General features: G+C 42.2%; 1 protein-coding gene across 1 annotated transcript in view; it reads right to left on the bottom strand.

The window, feature by feature from the left end:
* The window catches only part of DHRSX (dehydrogenase/reductase X-linked), a 193,196-nt gene that overhangs the window by 16,933 nt on the left and 156,100 nt on the right, over positions 1–20,163 (bottom strand). Inside the window, exon 6 of the mRNA XM_084844282.1 lies at positions 19,773–19,980. Within this exon, the coding sequence (XP_084700408.1) occupies positions 19,773–19,980 (208 nt within the window). The remainder of the gene's footprint in view (positions 1–19,772; positions 19,981–20,163) is intronic.

Raw genomic sequence — 20,163 nt, 5'->3', positions numbered from 1 at the left:
TGGCGTGCTGTGGTCCATGGGGTCACGAAGAGTCGGACACGACTGAACGACTGAACAACAACAACAAAATATAATGCACAAGTGAAGCCTGCAACAGAATGTTGCAGTGTGGAGTGCTCTTGTTCAGGGTTCCAGCCAGCCAACTATGCCCTCTCCCAGGATACCTCAATTTTACTCCCCCGCCCTCGGTTTTCCGTTCCCCCACTCCACAACAGACAGTTTTCTTGCCTACTGAGCATGCTCAGTCTTCAGTGGTCTGGTTTTCCCTTTATTGGGGTTTTTCCCTAGAAACACACACACTGTACAACTGGAAACTTTTGGGTTTTCCCATGCCTGCTGATTCCTCCCACTTATGCATAGATAGGAGTTGGGTTTTGCCTATAAAAGGATCAACAGTCGAAAAAAAAAAAAGAGTATGCCATTAGTATATAAGATGTGCAAAATATATTGCTCTACCTGACTGTTTTTATTCCTAGAACAATGCTAGATTGGGGGTATTGTGGGAAACTAAAGGAGCGGTGTGATCCAGTTATCTGGTACTGGTTGGAGAACCGAGCCAGGAAAGAAAAAAACATTAAGGGGGACCCAGGGCACACATAAACATTGAGTCCTCAGTCAACCAAGGATGCAAATGACTTGTTTTTAGTATTGGTCAGTGAGCTCTGCTTCTTCACACCACCGAGAAAGGAAAAGGAGACAAAAGATGGTGAGGGGCAGAGAATAAGAAAGAGGCTGAATGGTCAACTTATGAGAAGAAATAGCACAGCTAATGGCTTTTAACTATAACGTTTACAGGGATAGGGGATAGAAGGGGAGATCCCTTTAAAATTTGAACTGGGATTTGCAATGGCAGTTACCCCTCTGCTTCCTATTACTGTACAGTGAAAATATGTATTCTCTGATGTACTTTGCTGACAACAGAGGTGGGATCTATGTTTCATTTCTAAAGAGAGAAGTGAGGGAGCTTTGGCCTGTGTGGAAAATATGCCATCGCTCTGTAATTAATGTGTGGGGAGGGAAGAGGCTGTAGGAGTATAGCAGCAAGTGAAAGGTACTTCTAAGTATATGGGGAGGGAAGAAGTTGCGATAGCTCAGTAGTGAGGGAAAAGCTACCCTGCATATGCTCTGAGACAGTCCTCATAACTGTTATTTCTGCTTAAGAATTTTCTGTCTTGGATTCCTTGGTTGATCTTGGTTGTTGTGCCTTTGTAGATATTAAAATATGCTTAACGTTAACAAGTTATTATCATACTGGTGGAATTGGATGGGTATTCTGTTGAAAAACAACTTCTGGAATGAATCAGATGTCTCTCATATATATTTCCACACAAAATAATCAGAATTGCTTAAGGGGATACACTATGTCCTTATTGCAGGAAAGGTCCCAATTGCCCTCATGTCCTGCTTGTGGGCTTCCCAATGGGCTATCTGGTTATCCACTGTGGGAACAGAACATGCAGCACAGCTCTTCTTGGGTTCTTAAGTATAAAGTCAGCCTAACAGAGTCAGGAAGAAAAGTGTTGTGCTAAGAAAATCCAGTTCTTCTAATATCTGAAACTCTAAAAATGTAGATTGTTCCACTGGAGAAAAAATAAGAGGAAAAGCAAGTGCAATGTTGCTTTGGAAGATCATTTTCCCCTTGAGTTAAAGGCTTTCATACTCATTTATCTCCTCTCCCACCCCCCTACCTAACTTTTTACTCTTTTCACGCAGATCAGCTGCCTGCTCAGCCTAAAGCTTCTTGCCAAAAGTTATTACTGGAGACTGTAGCTTCCAATCTCATGCTATGAGATTCCATTCATATTCATACTTTCACACTGTACCAGTATAATCAGTGGTAATCGGAATTATCACTGGTCATAGTTAATAGCTGTAAGAACTGACTGTTTCTAGTTGTTAAGTGCCCAGGGTAGTATTTTGGTTTGACAGACTTTATAATTTTGTACCCAAAATGTTAGAAGATATCTTCTTGATTCTGAAACAAAGATTTTATGAGCGCTTTGCAGTTCCCTAAACATATTTTAGTCGGATCGTCTTAGCACATTTATTCAAAAGTCAGTCCCATTGAATTCAATGGGATATAGTAAGGATGCTTAAGATTTTTCCGTAAGGGAGATTATTGGAATTTTTACTCTGTTTGGTTTGTTGGGTAGCTATAAATAAAAAGAGAAGGTATCAGTAAGATCGGCATAAGCAGATATTTTATCTGAGCAGCCAGCCATGTGCTAGATAATGTTGGCTTAAATGTTAAAGAACACAATGCTGCCCAGCTCTCAGAGTTGAGGAGAAAATGTTGATAATCTAGCTCAGTGCATGAGCATCTAAAACCTAGCAAACATACGTTTCTATATGGTATGACATTCTCATCACTTTCTGAGGACAGAAGAGAGATTTAGGGCACAATCCTATGTATGGTTAGTTGCAGGGAGTTGTGGGACTTTTTTTTTTTTTTTGCTGGGAGTTCAGAGAAAAAAATTGTACATACATAGGATTGTGCCTTTATACATTCAAGGGTGGTGCGATGGTTAGAATATCAGACTAGGACTGGGGAGAACCAATATCTAATCCCCACCTAGCCATAAAGCTCAGTCAGTTTCTTGGGCCAGTCACTACCTCTCAGCCCAATTTACCTTCCAGGCTTGCTGAGACTATAAAATGGGTGGGTGGGTGAACAACCATGTATATTGCCTTGAGCTCCTTGGAGGAAGGGTAGGATATAAATACATGTTTTAATGAGGAAGAATGAGCAGGATGGTGTATTAAGTGTGAAGAAGAATGACAGGCTAGGTAGGACCAAGATGAGGCAAATGGTTAGAGGGCTTAGGATTCAAGAAGGCTAGCCATGTTAAAGCAAACATAAAAAGGGTCTTATGGTACCTTAAAGGCCTAACAGACTTTTGTGGTACAAGCTTTTATGGACTAGAGCCCACTTCATCATAATAAACTAAAAATACAAGTTAGAATTAAGACTTTAATGACATACAGGGATTTGGAGGTGGGGTATGCTACTCCATAAATCACTGTGTACATTGATGGTAACAAATAATGTTAATATTAATAAACCACAATGTATTATGAAGGTGGGTACGCAAGATCAGTATCTGGAGCACAGGAAGTTGCCTTGTACTTGGTCAGACTACTCATTCATCTAGCTCAGTATTGTCTACTGCACTGACTGGCAGTAGCTCTGCAGGGATTCAGACAGGGATCTTTCCCAGCCCTATGTGGACATTGATCCTGGGACCTTCTGCATTCAAAGCTCTGCTATTGAGCTACAATCCTCCCCCCTCCCTATTTTAAAGTTTAAAATTTTATAGCCTAACTCCCTCACCTGGTTGATCTTGTTTAGGATTTGAACCTGGGACCTGTTGTACACTAAAAATCATAACCCATGACCCTACCCAAACAATGGTTATTGGTGCTGGGAAGCCCCTGAGGTTAGATGACTCCCAAGAAACCACTGTTCCGCCTCTAAGAGTGAAAAGGAAAAATAAATGACTCTGGGTAAGAAGTAGTGAGATGACGAAAAGGCAACAGAAAAGGAAAAGGTAGACTCTAACCCATCTGGCCTGCAGACAGCCCTTCCCCCTTGTTATCTGATCACAGACAGACTTGGTTCGCACAATGCTCAGTGGTTGAGTGTGGGTTGTTTGTCTGAACCCAGTACAATTTCCGCAGGGTGGCTTGTTAACCATGCAGTGTGGCTTATTTTTCTCAAACAAGCCACATTGAGAACCCATGGTTTGTTGTTGGGTTGTTTAGGGCAGTTAACAAGCCATACTGTATCATTAACAAGCCACCCTGTGGAAAATCTCCTGGGTGCAGACAACATGCTAACCCGCACTTCAACAAAAAACCCACAGTTCAACAACAACCCACACTCAACTACTGAGTGATTTATGTTGTCTGAGCAGCCCCAGAGTGGAGATAACAAGGAGATTCTCTTTACTTAGTGCTCCTACTGGGAAGAGGAGTGGTGGCTTTGCCTGCTCTGCATCATCCTCCACGGTGAAAGGCACAGGGCAGGTGAAGTCAGATGCCAGCTGAAGTGGCCGTTGGAGAAGCTCTAGCTGGCGCTTCAGCCTGGGAATGACAACATCAGCAGAGCCTGATCGAACACAGCCCCATACTGGGCCAACCTGTGCTGCAGCTCTTTATGATCAATGTGAGCTACCTGGTTGGTGTGAAAGGGGAGGCTGCTGAATTTTCATTCTATTTGTAAGGATGTCAACAGTGCACTTTCTTCTCTTGTGCATCAGCATCTACACTAACCATCTTGGATCCTTTGTCAGGTCCTATGGCAGCCCTTTAACACCACAGGACTGGTATTAAGCCAGCTAAGGCACTGGAGGAATTAGAGGGGCCATCTGATCAGCACCTTTGAAAATAACATTTAAAATAACTATTGCTTTGCATTAATCGCACAATATCCTGAATGAATGAAGTATGGCTGACCTTTTAGTTCTTAAATCTGTGTTCACTAAGAGGATTACAATTATTTGTGAACTTTGCAAAGCCTCAGGCCTGAAACATAAATGGAGAAACACAGATGGAGAAAAAGAAAATAAAGTTAACTTTTATTCAAACCAAACACCCTGTCTCATTCTGTGAGATAAATTGCTTTAATTATTTCTCCTTTGCAAAACCTGTGTTCCCATAATTTCAAGTATGTAATCCATTGACTATTGTTTTAAACACAACTGAGGGTGAAAGGAAGCTCTTAACATTGAGTAGCAATGTAAAATACTGAAAATCTAGATGAGAATTATGCATTTCCCTTGTTCTTTTATAAAACAGAGAACTGAAGGCTGATGAGGGCTGTATTGATTATGTAGATAAAGAGAAACACATGTGCTAATTGATATTTACCTCAATTTCAGAATATTTTTACAACATTTTTCTGTTTCATTGCATTTGACTTAATCAGAATACGGTTATAGACCTTTAATTTACAATTTCTATTCCAAGATTCTAGCCTTATTCTACAGAACATTTCCTAATTCGAGGATAGTTCTGAATTCTCAGTACACGCATAAAGTGACCTGATGCCCACTGTTTCAGGCACCAGAGTTCTAGAATGTTCTTTACTTTGAGATCTGTAAATCCTTAACCATACAGCTTTTAAAATGTGCTCAAGTGGCACAGACAAGTTCCTTGGGCCTTGCTCAATCCCAAGAAGGAACACTGTGGAGACCAAAGAAAGAAAGAGGAGATCTCAAAGGTACACAGAAGCTGATTAACTAAACACATTTAAAGTCTTATGACTTCTTTGAGGCCTACTATAAAGGTAACAGTTATGCACAATCATTAATGAGACAAGTGTAAAAACACATTCCTTACTTGTTTGCTCACAAGTAAGCTCCATTGTGTTCAATGGGCCTTACTCTCTGCTAAGTATGTTTAGGATTACAGCCTTAAAAACGTAGATGTATCATCAAAATGAACATAAATGGGAATACATAATGGGATAAAACTAAGCAATTTAACCCCTTTCACATGGTATTGCAAACACAAACAGTGACTATACATAAATTACTCTTTATCCCTTGTGTAATTTGCTTTACTACCCAGGTCTGTCCATGTGGCTCTTTGCCCAAATTATACCAGGAATTCATCCTGGCTCATCACCAAATTAAATCAATCCTCTGTCCCCCTCAGCTGATAAACTTCCCAGAAGCCCATTTTAACAAATAGTGATAACTGAAAGACAAGAGGGAAATCAAGAACTAGCTGATACTCTGAAGTGGACAGAGTTGTAGGTCTGGCTTTGTGGGTGGGTGCAAGAGTGGTGTATGCTGGACTGGTTTGGAGGATAATGGAATTTTCCAAAAAAGTTGACAAAAGACAGACCAAATACATTCATGATCCTGAGATTTGCTTTCCATCATTCATCTGGGAACTAATTATTTGGTGGGTACCTTGTGGTGAAAGAGAGAGCCTAGCCCAAGGGTAGGCAACCTATGGCCCTCCAGATGTTTTGGCCAAAAGCCCCATCATCCCTAACCAGCACAGCCATTGGTGAGGAATCATGGGAGTTGAAGGCCAAAGCATCTGGAAGGCCATAAGTTGCTCAGCCCTGGCCTAGTCACACAGGAAGATGATGCATTAACTATTGCATTGTCAGGACCAAAGCACACCTTACACAGAAGATCTGGGGCTGGACTGCCTGATGTTTTTATTTTAAAACTGCTATGGTAGGCTCCAGATTTAAATCAGATCAGTGGCACTGAAGGAGGGGGGCTAAACCCTTCCCCCCATTTAAATCACCTTCCAAAACTGCTGTTAGCCTTGCAAGGCAGGGAGGAGAGACTTTCTCCCTTGGGGAATAGAAGTTTAATGGTAATGACTTATACTGGACAAACAGAATGAGGAAGAAAGGTTAAACACCTCCCCTCTCCCACCACTGCTGCTCCGATTAAATCAGGTGTCCACGCAGCAGCTTAATGTAAACATAAAAACATTAGATGATCCGATAATGACTCCCGCATAATGTGTAGTTTGGCCCTTAGATTAAGAGCAAATCACATTTATATATTGTTTTGCTGATATGCATTCTTCTACCCTTCATGGTAGATCCCCTTCATGGATCACTGCCTTGTTGTGGCGAAGGGGCTTGCGTAACTCAGTGAAGTCATAAGCTATGCCGTGCAGGGCCACCCAAGACGGACAGGTCATGGCAGAGAGTTCTGACAAAATGTGGTCCACTGGAGAAGGAAATGGCAACCCACTCCAGTATTCTTGCCAAGAAAACCCCATGGAACGTATCACAAGGCTAAAAGATATGACGCCAGAAGATGAGCCCCTCAGGTCGGAAGGTGTCCAATATGCTACTGGGGAAGAGCAGAGGGTATTTCCAAGTAGCGCCAGAAAGAGTGAAGCGGCTGGGCTAAACCCGAAAGGACACTCAGCTGTGGATGTGTCTGGCGGTGAAAAGAAAATCCGATGCTGTACAGAACAATATTGTTTAGGAACCTGGAATGTCAGATCAATGAATCAAGGTAAGCTGGAGGTGGTCAAACATGAGATGGCAAGATTGAACATCGACATCTTGGGAATCAGCGAACTAAAATGGACAGGCATGGGTGAATTTAATTCAGGTGACCATCATATCTACTACTGTGGGCAAGAATCCCTTAGAAGAAATGGAGTAGCACTCATAGTCAACAAAAGGGTGGGAAAAGCAGTACTGGGGTACAATCTTAAAAATGATAGAATGATCTCAGTACGAATCCAAGGCAAACCATTCAACATCACAGTACTTCAAGTCTATGCCCCAACCACTGAGGCCGAAGAAGCTGAGGTTGATCGGTTCTATGAAGACCTACAACACCTTCTAGAACTAACACCAAAAAAAGATGTCCTCTTTATCATAGGGGATTGGAATGCTAAAGTAGGAAGTCAAGAAATCACCGGGATAACAGGCAGGCATGGCCTTGGTGTACAAAATGAAGCAGGACAAAAGCTAATAAAGTTTTGCCAAGAGAACATGCTGATCATAGCAAACACTCTTTTCCAACAGCACAAGAGGCGACTCTACACATGGACGTCACCAGATGGTCAATATCGAAATCAGATTATGTCCTTTGCAGCCAAAGATGGAGAAGCTCCATACAATCAGTAAAAACAAGACCTGGAGCTGACTGTGGCTCAGATCATGAGCTGCTTCTTGCAAAATTTCGGCTTAAATTGAAGAATGTAGGGAAAACCACTAAACCGTTCAGGTATGACCTAAATCATATCCCTGATGAATATACAGTGGAGGTGAGGAATAGAATGAAGGGATTAGACTAGATAGACAGAGTGCTTGAGGAACTATGGACAGAGGTCCGTAACATTGTTCAGGAGGCAGCAACGAAATCCACCCCAAAGAAAAAGAAATGCAAGAAAGCCAAGTGGCTGTCTGATGAGGCTTTACAAGTAGCTCACGAAAGAAGGGAAGCGAAAAGCAAGGGAGAAAGGGGAAGATATACCCAACTGAATGCAGAGTTCCAGAGAATAGCAAGGAGAGACAAGAAGGCCTTCTTAAATGAACAATGCAAAGAAATCGAGGAAAACAACAGAATGGGAAAGACTAGAGATCACTTCAAGAAAATTGGAGATCTCAAGGGAACGTTTTGTGCAAAGACGGGCATGATAAAGGACAAAGAAGGCAGGGACCTAACAGAAGCAGATGAGATTAAGAAGAGGTGGCAAGAATACACAGAAGAACTATACAGGAAAGATCTGAATGTCCCTGATAGCCATGATAGTGCGGTCACTAAACTTGAGCCGGACATCCTAGAGAGTGAAGTCAAGTGGGCCTTAGGAAGCATTAGTAACAACAAAGCTAGCGGAGATGACAGTATTCCAGCCGAGCTATTTAAAATCCTAAAAGATGATGCTGTTAAAGTGCTGCATTCAATGTGCCAACAAATCTGGAACACTCAACAGTGGCCACAAGACTGGAAAAGGTCAGTTTACATTCCAATTCCAAAGAAGGGCAATGCCAAAGAGTGTTCAAACTACCGCACAATTGCGCTCATTTCACATGCCAGCAAGCTGATGCTCAAAATCCTACAAGCTAGGCTTCAGCGGTATGCGAACCGAGAACTACCGGAAGTACAAGCTGGGTTTAGAAGAGGCAGAGGAACTAGAGATCAAATCGCCAACATTCGCTGCATCATGGAGAAAGCAAGAGAATTCCAGAAAAACGTCTATTTCTGCTTCATTGACTACGCTAAAGCCTTTGATTGTGTGGATCACAACAAACTGTGGCAAATTCTTAAAGTGATGGGAGTACCAGACCACCTTACCTGTCTCCTGAGAAACCTGTACGAGGGTCAAGAAGCAACAGTAAGAACCAGAGATGGAACAACCGATTGGTTCAAAATTGGGAAAGGAGTACGACAAGGCTGCATATTATCACCCTGCTTATTTAACTTATATGCAGAGTACATCATGAGAAATGCCGGGCTGGATGAATCAGAGGTCGGAATTAAGATTGCCGGGAGAATTATCAACAACCTCCGATATGCAGACGATACCACCCTAATGGCAGAAAGCGAAGAGGATCTCAAGAGCCTCTTGTTGAGGGTGAAAGAGGAGAGTGCAAAAGCTGGTTTGAAACTCAACATTAAAAAAACTAAGATCATGTCATCTGGCCCTATCACTTCCTGGCATATAGAAGGGGAAGAAATGGAAGCAGTGACAGATTTTACTTTCTTGGGCTCCAAGATCACCGCAGACGGTGACTGTAGCCATGAAATTAAAAGACGCTTGCTCCTTGGGAGGAAAGCTATGGCAAACCTAGACAGCATAGTAAGAAGCAGAGACATCACCTTGCCGACAAAGGTCCGTATAATCAAAGCTATGGTTTTCCCAGTAGTAATGTATGGCTGTGAGAGCTGGACTGTAAGGAAGGCTGAGCGCCGAAGAATCGATGCTTTCGAACTGTGGTGCTGGAGAAGACTCTTACGAGTCCCCTGGACTGCAAGGAGGTCAAATCAGTCCATCCTAAAGGAAATCAACCCTGACTGCTCATTGGAAGGACAGATACTGAAGCTGAAGCTCCAATATTTTGGCCACCTAATGCGAAGAGAAAACTCCCTGGAAAAGACCCTGATTCTGGGAAAGACTGAAGGCAAAAGGAGAAGGGGACGGCAGAGGATGAGATGGCTAGATAGCATCACGGATGCAATGAATATGAACTTGAGCACGCTCCGGGAGAGCGCAGGACAGGAAGGCCTGGAGTGCTATGGTCCATGGGGTCACGAAGAGTCGGACACGACTGAACGACAGTTCTTCTACCCAACTGTTATTCATCTATCATTCATGACCTGCTTTGGTGTATGATAATTGGAAATGAAGTGTTGTGCAGTTATTGGGTGAGTGACTGAAGTCAGTTGGTGTGCCCTGAAGTATTAAGTACTTGGAAGCAGTAATTGTTTTTAAAGGTCTTCTTGCATACCTTAGAGAGGTCAAGATGTGGGGCACACTATTTATCTGGGAAATAGTGGCCAGGCTGGTGAAAGCTCAAGGGGAGATGGTTTGCAGCATGGAGTGGCCGGAGTCACAATCCTCATGATGACCAGCTGATAGCTATTGTTCAGGCTGATTTGGGGAAGCAATGTGGCTGATTAAGATCTGGGACAGCTAAGGGATATATGGCACCTTGGTGTTTCTTTTGTGACACTATTCCTAAAGCTGAGGTGGGCAACTTGTGGCCCTTCAGTTGTTGTTTTTTTAGCCTACAATTCCCATCACCCCTAGCCAGCGGTGAGGGATCATGGGAATTGTAGGCCAAACCATCTAACCCATTTCAGTATAGGTTGCAAGTGCAATGTGGTGCCAGATAGCAGTGGTCCTGGCAATTACAACGGACAGAGCATTTGGACAGCAATATTCCCCCTTGGGGTAAATAATTCAATAATGAGATGCATGTGAAGAGTTGAGGCACAGTATCCAATAGCATCTCTGCGACACATTTCTGGAGATGCTCAGTACAGGTCCCTTTGCTGTACAGGGAAGCCAAATCATGTGAGAGGGGCAGGCTGGAGCAAGAGACTGGCTCGGTGTGTACCAGCTTGAAGCACCTGATATCCACAGTTTTGCCTGACAGGTGGCTGTGGAGGCTTTGAAGGAGCTGTGCTCACAATTAGCTGCTACACTGCTTGCAGGTGAAGCACTAAGCAACACCAACTATTTAAAGTGCTGAGCACCACAGGAGGCCTCAGTGTCCCCACTTTGAAATGCCACATGGCTACTTAATTAAAAGAAAAACGATTAAAGCCTCTTTGTGTGTCTGAGGTCCCTACCAGCAATACTGCCTTAATTATTACTGCTGCAGTTGCTTCATACACCCATCCAACATGTATGATTAATTTCCTTATTTAGGCTGCTGGTGCATGGAAGTGTCTTTCAGTAGAATCAGTGATGATAATTGCATCTAATGAGCAGCAGATCTGATTTGAGTTTTAAACATTGCTACTAATACATAAACAATTACTGAAGCCTTTAAGTGGGCAAGTCGCTATTAATAAACAACACATGCTATTAAAAAGACACAAAATGATGTTATGTTTACATTTGTGATGCACTATCTTCCTTAAGCACAAGCAATCAATATTTTGATTTTTAGCTTACTATTCCCATAGTATGCAACTCGAGAATCTATGAGAAGCACTTTTTCCCCTGTCATCCACCATTCTTGCAAGCCACGGACCCATTGCAAGGACTGCATTTTACTAGTCTTTAATAACCACCACAAAAAGGCCACAGTTCTGATTCCACAAGCCTACATTGCTATTGCATCAATCCCTGTTAAAATGATAAGAGTTATATTGCTGCAGCAAGGGAGGAGGAAACACATTTATCTATGGGCTTCATCACATGGAGCTTTTATCCTATGATTGAGATTGTTCCTTCATGGAAGTTTGTGGGCTCTTTACATAAATGTCCTTTGTTCCGTTTTTAAATAGATCGCAGATAATGAGCTATCAAATTACCCTGTTGTGTTCTGCTTCAGTTTCCTCCATGAAAAGAGTTTAAGCAGCAAGAAGCAGCAAGAAGAGAAGTGAGATCAATGAAAGATAATAGAAGTCTCAGCTACGGGGAGAAGGAGGTGGGAAGGAGAGGGGGTGGTTATCCTTCATTTAAAATGGAAGCAGAAAGCCCTGTTTTAAATGCAAGATTTTAGGCTGGTGTAGAATTGCCCTATGAAGCCATCCTGCTTGTTCTGGCTGATTTATTTGTGGCTTTCTGACAGCCTAGAGCTTGCACAGATGTATCCTAAAGCCCAACATGTTTACTCAGAAGTAAGCCCTGCTGTGTTCAGGAGGCCTTACTCACAGGTAAATGTATAATTCAGTAGACCTTATTTACACACAGCCTTACAATGCAATCAGAAGTTAAGTCCCATTTTAGTCAACGGTGGGAATAGCAGCCTTTCCCAGCATTCCTGACCACTGGCCATGCTAGTTGGGACTGAAGTCCAAAATATCTGGAGGTCACCAGGTGGGTGAAGGCTGGGTATAGTATTGCAGCCTTAACTGGTCCACTTTAGGAAGAGTTCTACATAATTTGAAAGCTTTCAGAATACTTTAAAAGCTATAAATTATAACATAATGCTACACGTACAAACAATGGTTAGCCCTAAGAAATGTTTTATTTCTATTATTATTATTGTTATAATTAATGTTCCTGTGGAATTTTATAACATGAAATGTAGAATAAGATGACCATACACACTCACATTTTACAGTTTCTTTCTTGACTTGTCTATTTTCTTAAAGAAAAGACTAATTGCCATCTTTCATTTCCTATGACTATCGTTTCTATCATTAAGGAAAGTTCCCTCCAAGCAGTGTGTATGTGTGTGCCTTTGTGTTGGGATGAGGGCTTGTTAATTACTTGTCAGCAGTGTCATGGCTTCTGCCCTTTCTTTTGATTTTGAAGTGTATTAACCAGAAGGTAATTGCAAGTTTTTTTGTCTACTGCTTGCACTGTATTGACAGTGACAAACAGCATGTAGTAGTGGGAGAATTTTGTAACCTGCCAAATGCCTCAAAGTACTGTCATTCCTCAGTGCAATAACTACATGTACAATGACATCATCTCTTTATGTGATGACTAAAACTTTGAAATGTTGTTTGCCAAGAGGAACATCAGGATGATAGTGCACTTTTATATACAGTGCTATGGGCTACAAAAAATCCAAATGGCCAGGTTCGTTGCCGCTGGCTCAGAGTGCTCTGTGCCAACTCTTGAAGCTGGGTCACTGGAAACACAATACACAACTGTGGCTGACTTTTAAAGGGAAACACTTGGGACTAAAGGGAAGCTGTTAAGCATGCATCTGAAAGGGGCAGAGAGGCAGGGATGGTGGTGAAAAAAAACTCAATTCAGTGGTCAAAAGGGCTGTATGCTGGTTTGTGTAAAGAAATGGTAGACAGAGGATAGGAACATGTTCGAAGGCAGGAAGGAGTATAAAGTTAACTTACACTACAATCCAATGCGAGTTTACTCAGAAAAAAATTCCACTGAGTTTAATGGAGCATACTCCCAGGTAAGTGGGTATGGGATTGCAGCATTACTGTTTTAAAATAGGTGGCTAAATCCTTGGTCAGAGGAGATCTGGTTAATGATGGAATCTGTGGAAATCTCTATGCATAAGAAAGTGAAAGCAATTATGGAATGATCTCCCCAACGACGCCTGCCTGGCATCAACATTGTTATCTTTTTGGCGCCATGTTAAGACCTTCCTCTACTCTTAGGCATTTGGCAGTATGTGATGGGGTTTTAATCAGGTCCTGGAATTTTCTCATTGTTGATTATTTAACATTGCCTAGATATACGGTATGTGTGTGTGCATTGTCTGTTTATATATTTGTGAGTAAATGGTTTTTCTAATGTGTGCAGTACTACACTTTAAAGATTTTTAACCTTTGTAAACTGGCCAGAGAGCTTCAGCATTTGATGAGTATAGAAATGTAATACATGAAATTAATAAATGAAAATTACTGTCCTCCAACTTAAATATGTTGATTTCATGGACACCTGAATTCTACATGTCTTCAGACAAGTCACTTGTCTGAAGGTAGCATAAAGAAAGATCAGCACACATTTTCTTCTCATGCAGATTTACTCTTGATGTCTCCCATTTTCCATTAGAAGTTTATATGGGCTCAAACTACTGGTAAACACAGGTCTGCAATGCAGTGGTTCTTTACTAGAGTGATTCTGTCTGCTTGCCTAGTACCTTGGGGACTGAATAAGGCATGAATCTCAGAGTATTATTCACAGAGATACATTTCCATCACAACAGGTAAGAGGAAAGAAGAATCCTACAGGCTGCAGATAACAATGCAGTGGGTATGAGAGATTACTGAACTGCAACCAAATGCAAGGCAGTTTAAGATATCTATGTTTCAGTTCAGTGGACCATTTATTTCCTGACAGCTCAAATATGGACTATGATTCAACAGACTCCTTGTTTCTAAATTTCAGCATGGATTTACATCAGGGGGCAAACATATAGATCACTAACGGTGTGAAATGCTAACAGATCACAGCCGTTAATGCCCACTGATTCATATCAAAAGGCTGTAAGAGGACTCTCCAAATCAGTGCTCATGATATGGAGCTCTCTCGCAACACAGCATATGTGCTAAGCATACAGAAGTCAACAAAACAGGCCAGAATAAATGAAACAAACATAAAAGCACCGCAGAGATCATTCAATTCAACTTGGTGGAGGACTTCATACTAGAGTCTTCTCGATAGATTCCTATACACTGTCCAGTGACTTGCTTAAGGTGTTCCAGACTGGCAGGTTTTTGCATGGTCTGGCACTGTAAATATATGTAGGGGAGACTGTGAGGTGCACACCATATGACTCCTCTTATTCCTCTTCAAGGCTCGCTTCCTGCTTTGTTTTTCTTCCTGGCCTAGCCGCTTTTCAAAACAGCAGTAGGATACAACAAGGAACTCGAAACTCTGTGGTGCTTTAGCTTGTTCCTTCACCCTAGAGCAGGGGTCCCCTACCTTTTTGGTTTGGTGGGCACCTTTGAATTTTGAGAGCGTTATGGGCACTCACAAAAAAGCTGCTATGGTAAGGGGCTTGCCCAGTCATAAAATTGCTGCTATGGCAGGCATGGCTAGTCACAAAACACTGCTTTCCGAGAAGGCAAACCAGTGAGTCTAAAAGAAAAGTACCTATATACAAAGCAGAAGGGGAGTATGAGCTCTGAAACACAGAACTACACTTTTGAACCCCAGTAAAGATGGCACCGGGGGGCTGTGCTTTGCTTACAGAATGTCAGTCTCCCAGTTTAAAAAAATCCTAAGAAATAAAATAAAAATCAGGAGAGGTAGGGAGCCTGTTTAGCGCCAAGAGAGGATCTGCAGGCACGCTGGTTCCATGGGCATGTTGGAGCCCTGAGCTCTAGAGCAAGGGTGGGCAACTTGTGGCCCTCCAGATGTTATGGTCTACAGATATCATCAGCTCTAGCCACCACAGCCAATGGTGAAGGATGATGGAGTTGCAGGCCAAAACATCTGGAGGGTCACCCCCACCCTAGAGATAATATGAATCTTTCTTCTAATGAGTCAGATGAGTGGTCCATCTAGGCCAGTGTGGTCTACTCTGACAGGCAGCATCTTTCCAAGGCCTTAGGCACAGATCTCTGCGAACTGTGTTAACCGAGATCCTTTGAACTGGAATTCAACCTGGAATACATGGGAAGTACGTAGTCTACCAATGAAGTATGGGCCCTTCCTTCCTCTTGCTCCTTTCCCCCCATTCATCAGTTCCCTTTTCCTCCTCCAATGTGATTCAGTTAGCACGCACTATTTCACCTGTTCCAGCACACTGGCAGTTGAATATTTTCACTTAGTGTCATTTCGGCTACTTATAGTAAGTGAGGAGCCATTTCCCACCCCAAGATTCCACAAATAGCAAGCATTTATCTATATACTGTTTCTGAATCAGGGTTGTCTCCTATTTTTTTCTTGCTGTCAACACCAATTTGTTTGCTGCTTAAAAATCATTATATCTACTTTTACAATCATATTCATTAAATTCTACCTGCGCAGCTGTACGGGATCAACGTAAGGCATAGGTGAAAATTATTGGGTGTTTTGTTGCATGCCCAATCCTATCAGATTTGTCTTGTAAAAACGGCCACCTAATCATGTGGTTACTACTGATAATAAACATTCAGCTTGTGGTGTTATTGCAACATGTCACACGTTATTCTTCTAGCTGTGTATAACAGGATACTTGATGCCTTTATTTCTTTTTTCTTTTCTTAGCAGTGTCAGTTTTTAAAATATATTTCCATCGTATGGGATACTTCATTCTAAGCACCTAATGTTCTGGTTCAAGAAGGTTGTATAATGAATGTATTCGGTACAAACCAAACATGAACAGGTAATTTATAAACTGGACCCATCCATGCCCATCCTATCTCGTGAAAGCAAGTTAAAAGGAGTTGAGTTCTTTTTTTGACTGGCTGCAGTCAACTTCCCCTGTTTACAAAACTGCCCTGTACTGGGTCAGACCACTCGTCTATCTAGCTCACTGATGTCTATAGCAGCAGTTGGCAACCCAGTGTAGGCTCTACACTGACTGGCAGCAGCTCTCTGAGGTTTCAGGCAGGGATCTTTCCCACGCCTACCTGAAAATGCCAGGAATTGAACCTGAGACCTTTTGCAGGCAAAGCATATGATCTACCACTAGAACTTAGGGTCCTTCCTCATTTAAAACAGGGTACAAAATGGCCTAAAATCTCTTTTCACTTAGCCTGTGTTCAGTCAGTTACCATCCCACTTCTGGAAAAGATTGTGAAAGGGGTAAACAAAAGCCCAAATTCAAAACGTCTGTGAAACAGTTGATCAGTCTTACAATCTCAAACACACCTGTACTTGGCCTGTGATCTAGATGTTGCAATCACCCTCCCTTTGTAGCTTCTATTATCCATTTTTTACTTTTGGAATAATAATGATTTATATTGCATCTTGGATTTACTGGATGCTTTACAGAGTAACAGAAGCAAAAAGACAGGTCCTTACCTGAGGAATGTACAATATACATTTCAGCAGAAAACAGAGGGTAACATGGGAAGATTCTGCGCAAATACAGTTAGGAGGTTAAGCCAAAAGCTTTGCAGGAAAGGTGGGTATTGAGGAGGGATTTGAAAGAAGAAAGGAAGGTGGCACTGAGAGTGAATTTCAAGCATAAAGAAAAAAGCAAACAAGTAGAGTTGTTTAAGGGGGCAGGAGACCTTTGGACAGTTGGGGGTGGTACAGTTGGAGGAGTTGCTACCCATTAGCCATCTTACCTGTAACCAAAGTGCCTCTATGGAGTGGCAATGGCTTTGTCATGTATCTGATCCATACTTCCTGTGAAAATAAATTCTGTAGGACGTGGGTATTTCCGTAATCTCTGGAACAGATTACCTGAAGCTTTGATTTTTCTCATCAGAATTCCAATTACCACACTAATACTTCCTTCTTTGCATGGTCTCTTCTCAATTTATAGATTGCAAATTGCTACCTGCACGCCCCACTTCCATGTTTTTCTGCTTTGTACAGTTCTACAGGAAATAAATTGAACTTTACAAAGTAGTTACTGCTTAGCAGAAGGACATGAAGGTTAATGGCAGCATGAGAATTTGGTCTAGTGTCCACCCAGCTATACATATAAAGTGCATTAACTAACAAGTTAGCTGTAGCCAGGTAAGATAGTTTTAATTTAATAGCTGATCTGCAAGAATAGGTTTTGTGCTGTCAAGACAAATAGGTTTTGTGCAGACTTTTAAACTAGACTAGTACTTCATGGAAGAGAGGGAGAAAGAGAAAGAGAGACAAAATATCCGGGGCTACTACTATGACCGTTTTTAGTCGTTGCTGTACTCCTTTGATAAAACTAATTGTTCTGTTCTGATATATGAGTAAAGCAGAATAGCACAAGAAGCACTTGAAACAATTACATATTCAATCTCCTGTTGCAGCAGCTTGGTGGGAAGTGCCAGCTTCTACTTGCATATTCCAAAAGAAAATTAATATCAGCAGGTGAGTCAAAAAGAGTTTTTAAAAAATGCCTCTGAATGCAATCACGCAAGAGAGAACACAACATATTCTTAGGTAATAAAAATGGAGTGTGTTTCTTTTGGAAAGCAGTGGAGGTTTTCAAGATGCACTAATAAGCAAAGCTGGAGAACAGATAACATACTTTAAACAACGTTATCAGGCTCTATCATTGAATGATTTTAGTGTATTAATAACTTGGTTTTATACTCCCTGTTTCAGATAATAACACTTCATTAGATTAGCACTATATTCATATCAAAATTGAAAATTAAACTGTCAAGTGTGAATAATCTAGACCCAGATCTAACATTATTGATTTATGTTGGGGTGTTGGGGAGTTTTTCATATAACATAGTTTTATTTCAGGTATCCCTTTATAATGTGAATGAAAGACAAATACAGGTTTTCCCTTTGTAAATTTTTCTGCAAATTCATCTAATACTGGAAATACTGTGCCACTTTAACTGAATATTGTACTAGCTCAAGAAATTCTTAGTTCCTATTGAAATGTGACAGTTAAATCAGTTTTCGAGTTCTCACATCTATTATTTGAATGTAAACTGGCATTAGCTAGAAGGCCCCTTCTTGAATTAACATCATTCACATGATGATGGTGCTCCAGATGAAAAGGCATCCTTTACACCACTTGTGAAAATGCTCCATGTGGAGAAGCACCCCAGAAGCCAAGTACAGCTTGGTTGATAGTGAAAAGCTTGCACAAGATAAACAAGCTATTTCACCTAGTAAACACCAGCTGTCATCATGTTGGGCCATATATAAAAAAATGTTCCCCGCATAAAATTGACAAGCAAACAAAATCACGTTGGGACAATTTTTCTATACAAAATGCAAATATGGGAATTTGACCAAAGGTCTCTGGGGAACTCTGCTATTTGTCTCACTCCATTGTGAGAAGAAGAAAAAGAACCATTACCTCCACCACCACTGTACTTGCCAGGCAGACAAACTGATTATTATTTGTTATCACAACCATGCCCTTCATAGAGGGGGGAACAGATCCTCCTGGCCCAGCTGCTCAGAGACTGAACACTCCTTGCCAGGATGTCACAATGGATTCCCACCACCCCAGACTCTTTGGGATGGCTTGCACAATTGCAAGGTGGTTAACAAACAACTGTGACTTGTTAACTACCCTGTGATAATGTCAGCCAGGTCTTTGGTTAGGGAGGATCAAGCTCCCTGGGCTGATGAATCTTCTCAACATAAAAGGGGAGGATGTGACAGATACCTCTATGGCAATGCAGAGGTCTCTAGCTCTTCATCCCTTTTAGTGGTAAGAGGAGTGCTGAGTGCAAAGCTGCACTTAAAGCTGGCAACCAGCACTCTCAGCTTCCCTTCTAGCTTACCAGTCCTATTCCCAGTGCTGCAAAGGAGGGAGAGCCTAGAGTCCTTCCCAGCACTCTAACTCCTAGAACCAGAAGCATCATTACAGAGGGCCCTAGAGCATCTCTCTCTATTCCAGCAGTGAGAACGTTGAGGAGCAGACTGGCTCAGAACTGGCACACAACTGTAAAGTGTATTGCAACCATCTTAGGCTGCTCTGCTTCCAGAGGCTTGCTTGGTAGGCAGAGACCTAGATCAAAAAAGGATGCCCAAAGGGTCTTGAGTCACTTCTGAGGTGACTACCTGCTGCTTAGCCTTTTTCTGGCAATGGGGAGGCTGAGAAATGGCCTAGCTCAGAAGCAGAGCATGACTGTGAGGTACTTTGTGTTGAGCTGGGCCACATCTCTTCCCGAGGCTTGCGCTGGTTCTAAGCAGGGCCTCCTCTCAGTGTTTCCAGTGCTGAAGGTAAGGATGCCTCGGAATCAGTGTGCTGGGAAAGGATGAGGGGAAGCTGGCCAGCCAGGTTAGAAGCAGTATCTTTTGTGAAGCTGTTGGCCGAACTGGGGCTGCCTGGGCCTGCAGCAGCATGTGAGTGCCGCCTCTGAGGTGGCAGGTGCCGGGGGCTGGAAAGGACTAGCTGTGGCCTGTGGGCTCCCAGTTAGCCACATCTCTGTGTTGGATCAACTTCCTGAGGCAGTGGCATTTCTAATTCATCTCTGCAGCAGCACAGGAAAATCACAACAAAAATAGATGAGAAGTTTGTAAAGTACCAGAAATACTAGAAAGTACTTAATACATATTTAACTACACACAAGAGGCATCAACATGAAATCAAACCATTACAATATCCCTCCAGGTACCTTTAAGAGGAGCCAGGCTGTCATCCACTTGACCATTTTTGATGCCCAGTTGACATGCTTGTAGAGATCAGTATTCACTACTCCAGGATCTACAACATTAACAGTCACGTAGCTTCCGTCTACTGTCAGGAGATGTTGTAGTCGGTAGGCAAACAATACAAGGGCAAGTTTGCTCTGGGCATAGGCTCCGTGGGGTGAATATAAGCAACTACATGGGAGTGGGGGGGGGGGGAAGGGAGACAGAAAGATAAATACATTCTCAGAAGATAGTACAGCTGTTGGATACATGCTTGGTTGCAAGTTATTTTATAGAGGAGAAAGGGGAAATGCAGCATCGCCACAACCCCCCCCACCACCCCCCAACAGGCTTATCATATAAGGACACATAACC

This window comes from Heloderma suspectum, chromosome 3 (genome assembly GCF_057233095.1).
Source record: "Heloderma suspectum isolate Gila_16-S chromosome 3, 16-S_ref, whole genome shotgun sequence".
Taxonomy (NCBI): Eukaryota; Metazoa; Chordata; class Lepidosauria; order Squamata; family Helodermatidae; genus Heloderma; species Heloderma suspectum.
This window is presented reverse-complemented; position numbering and strand designations above follow the sequence as displayed.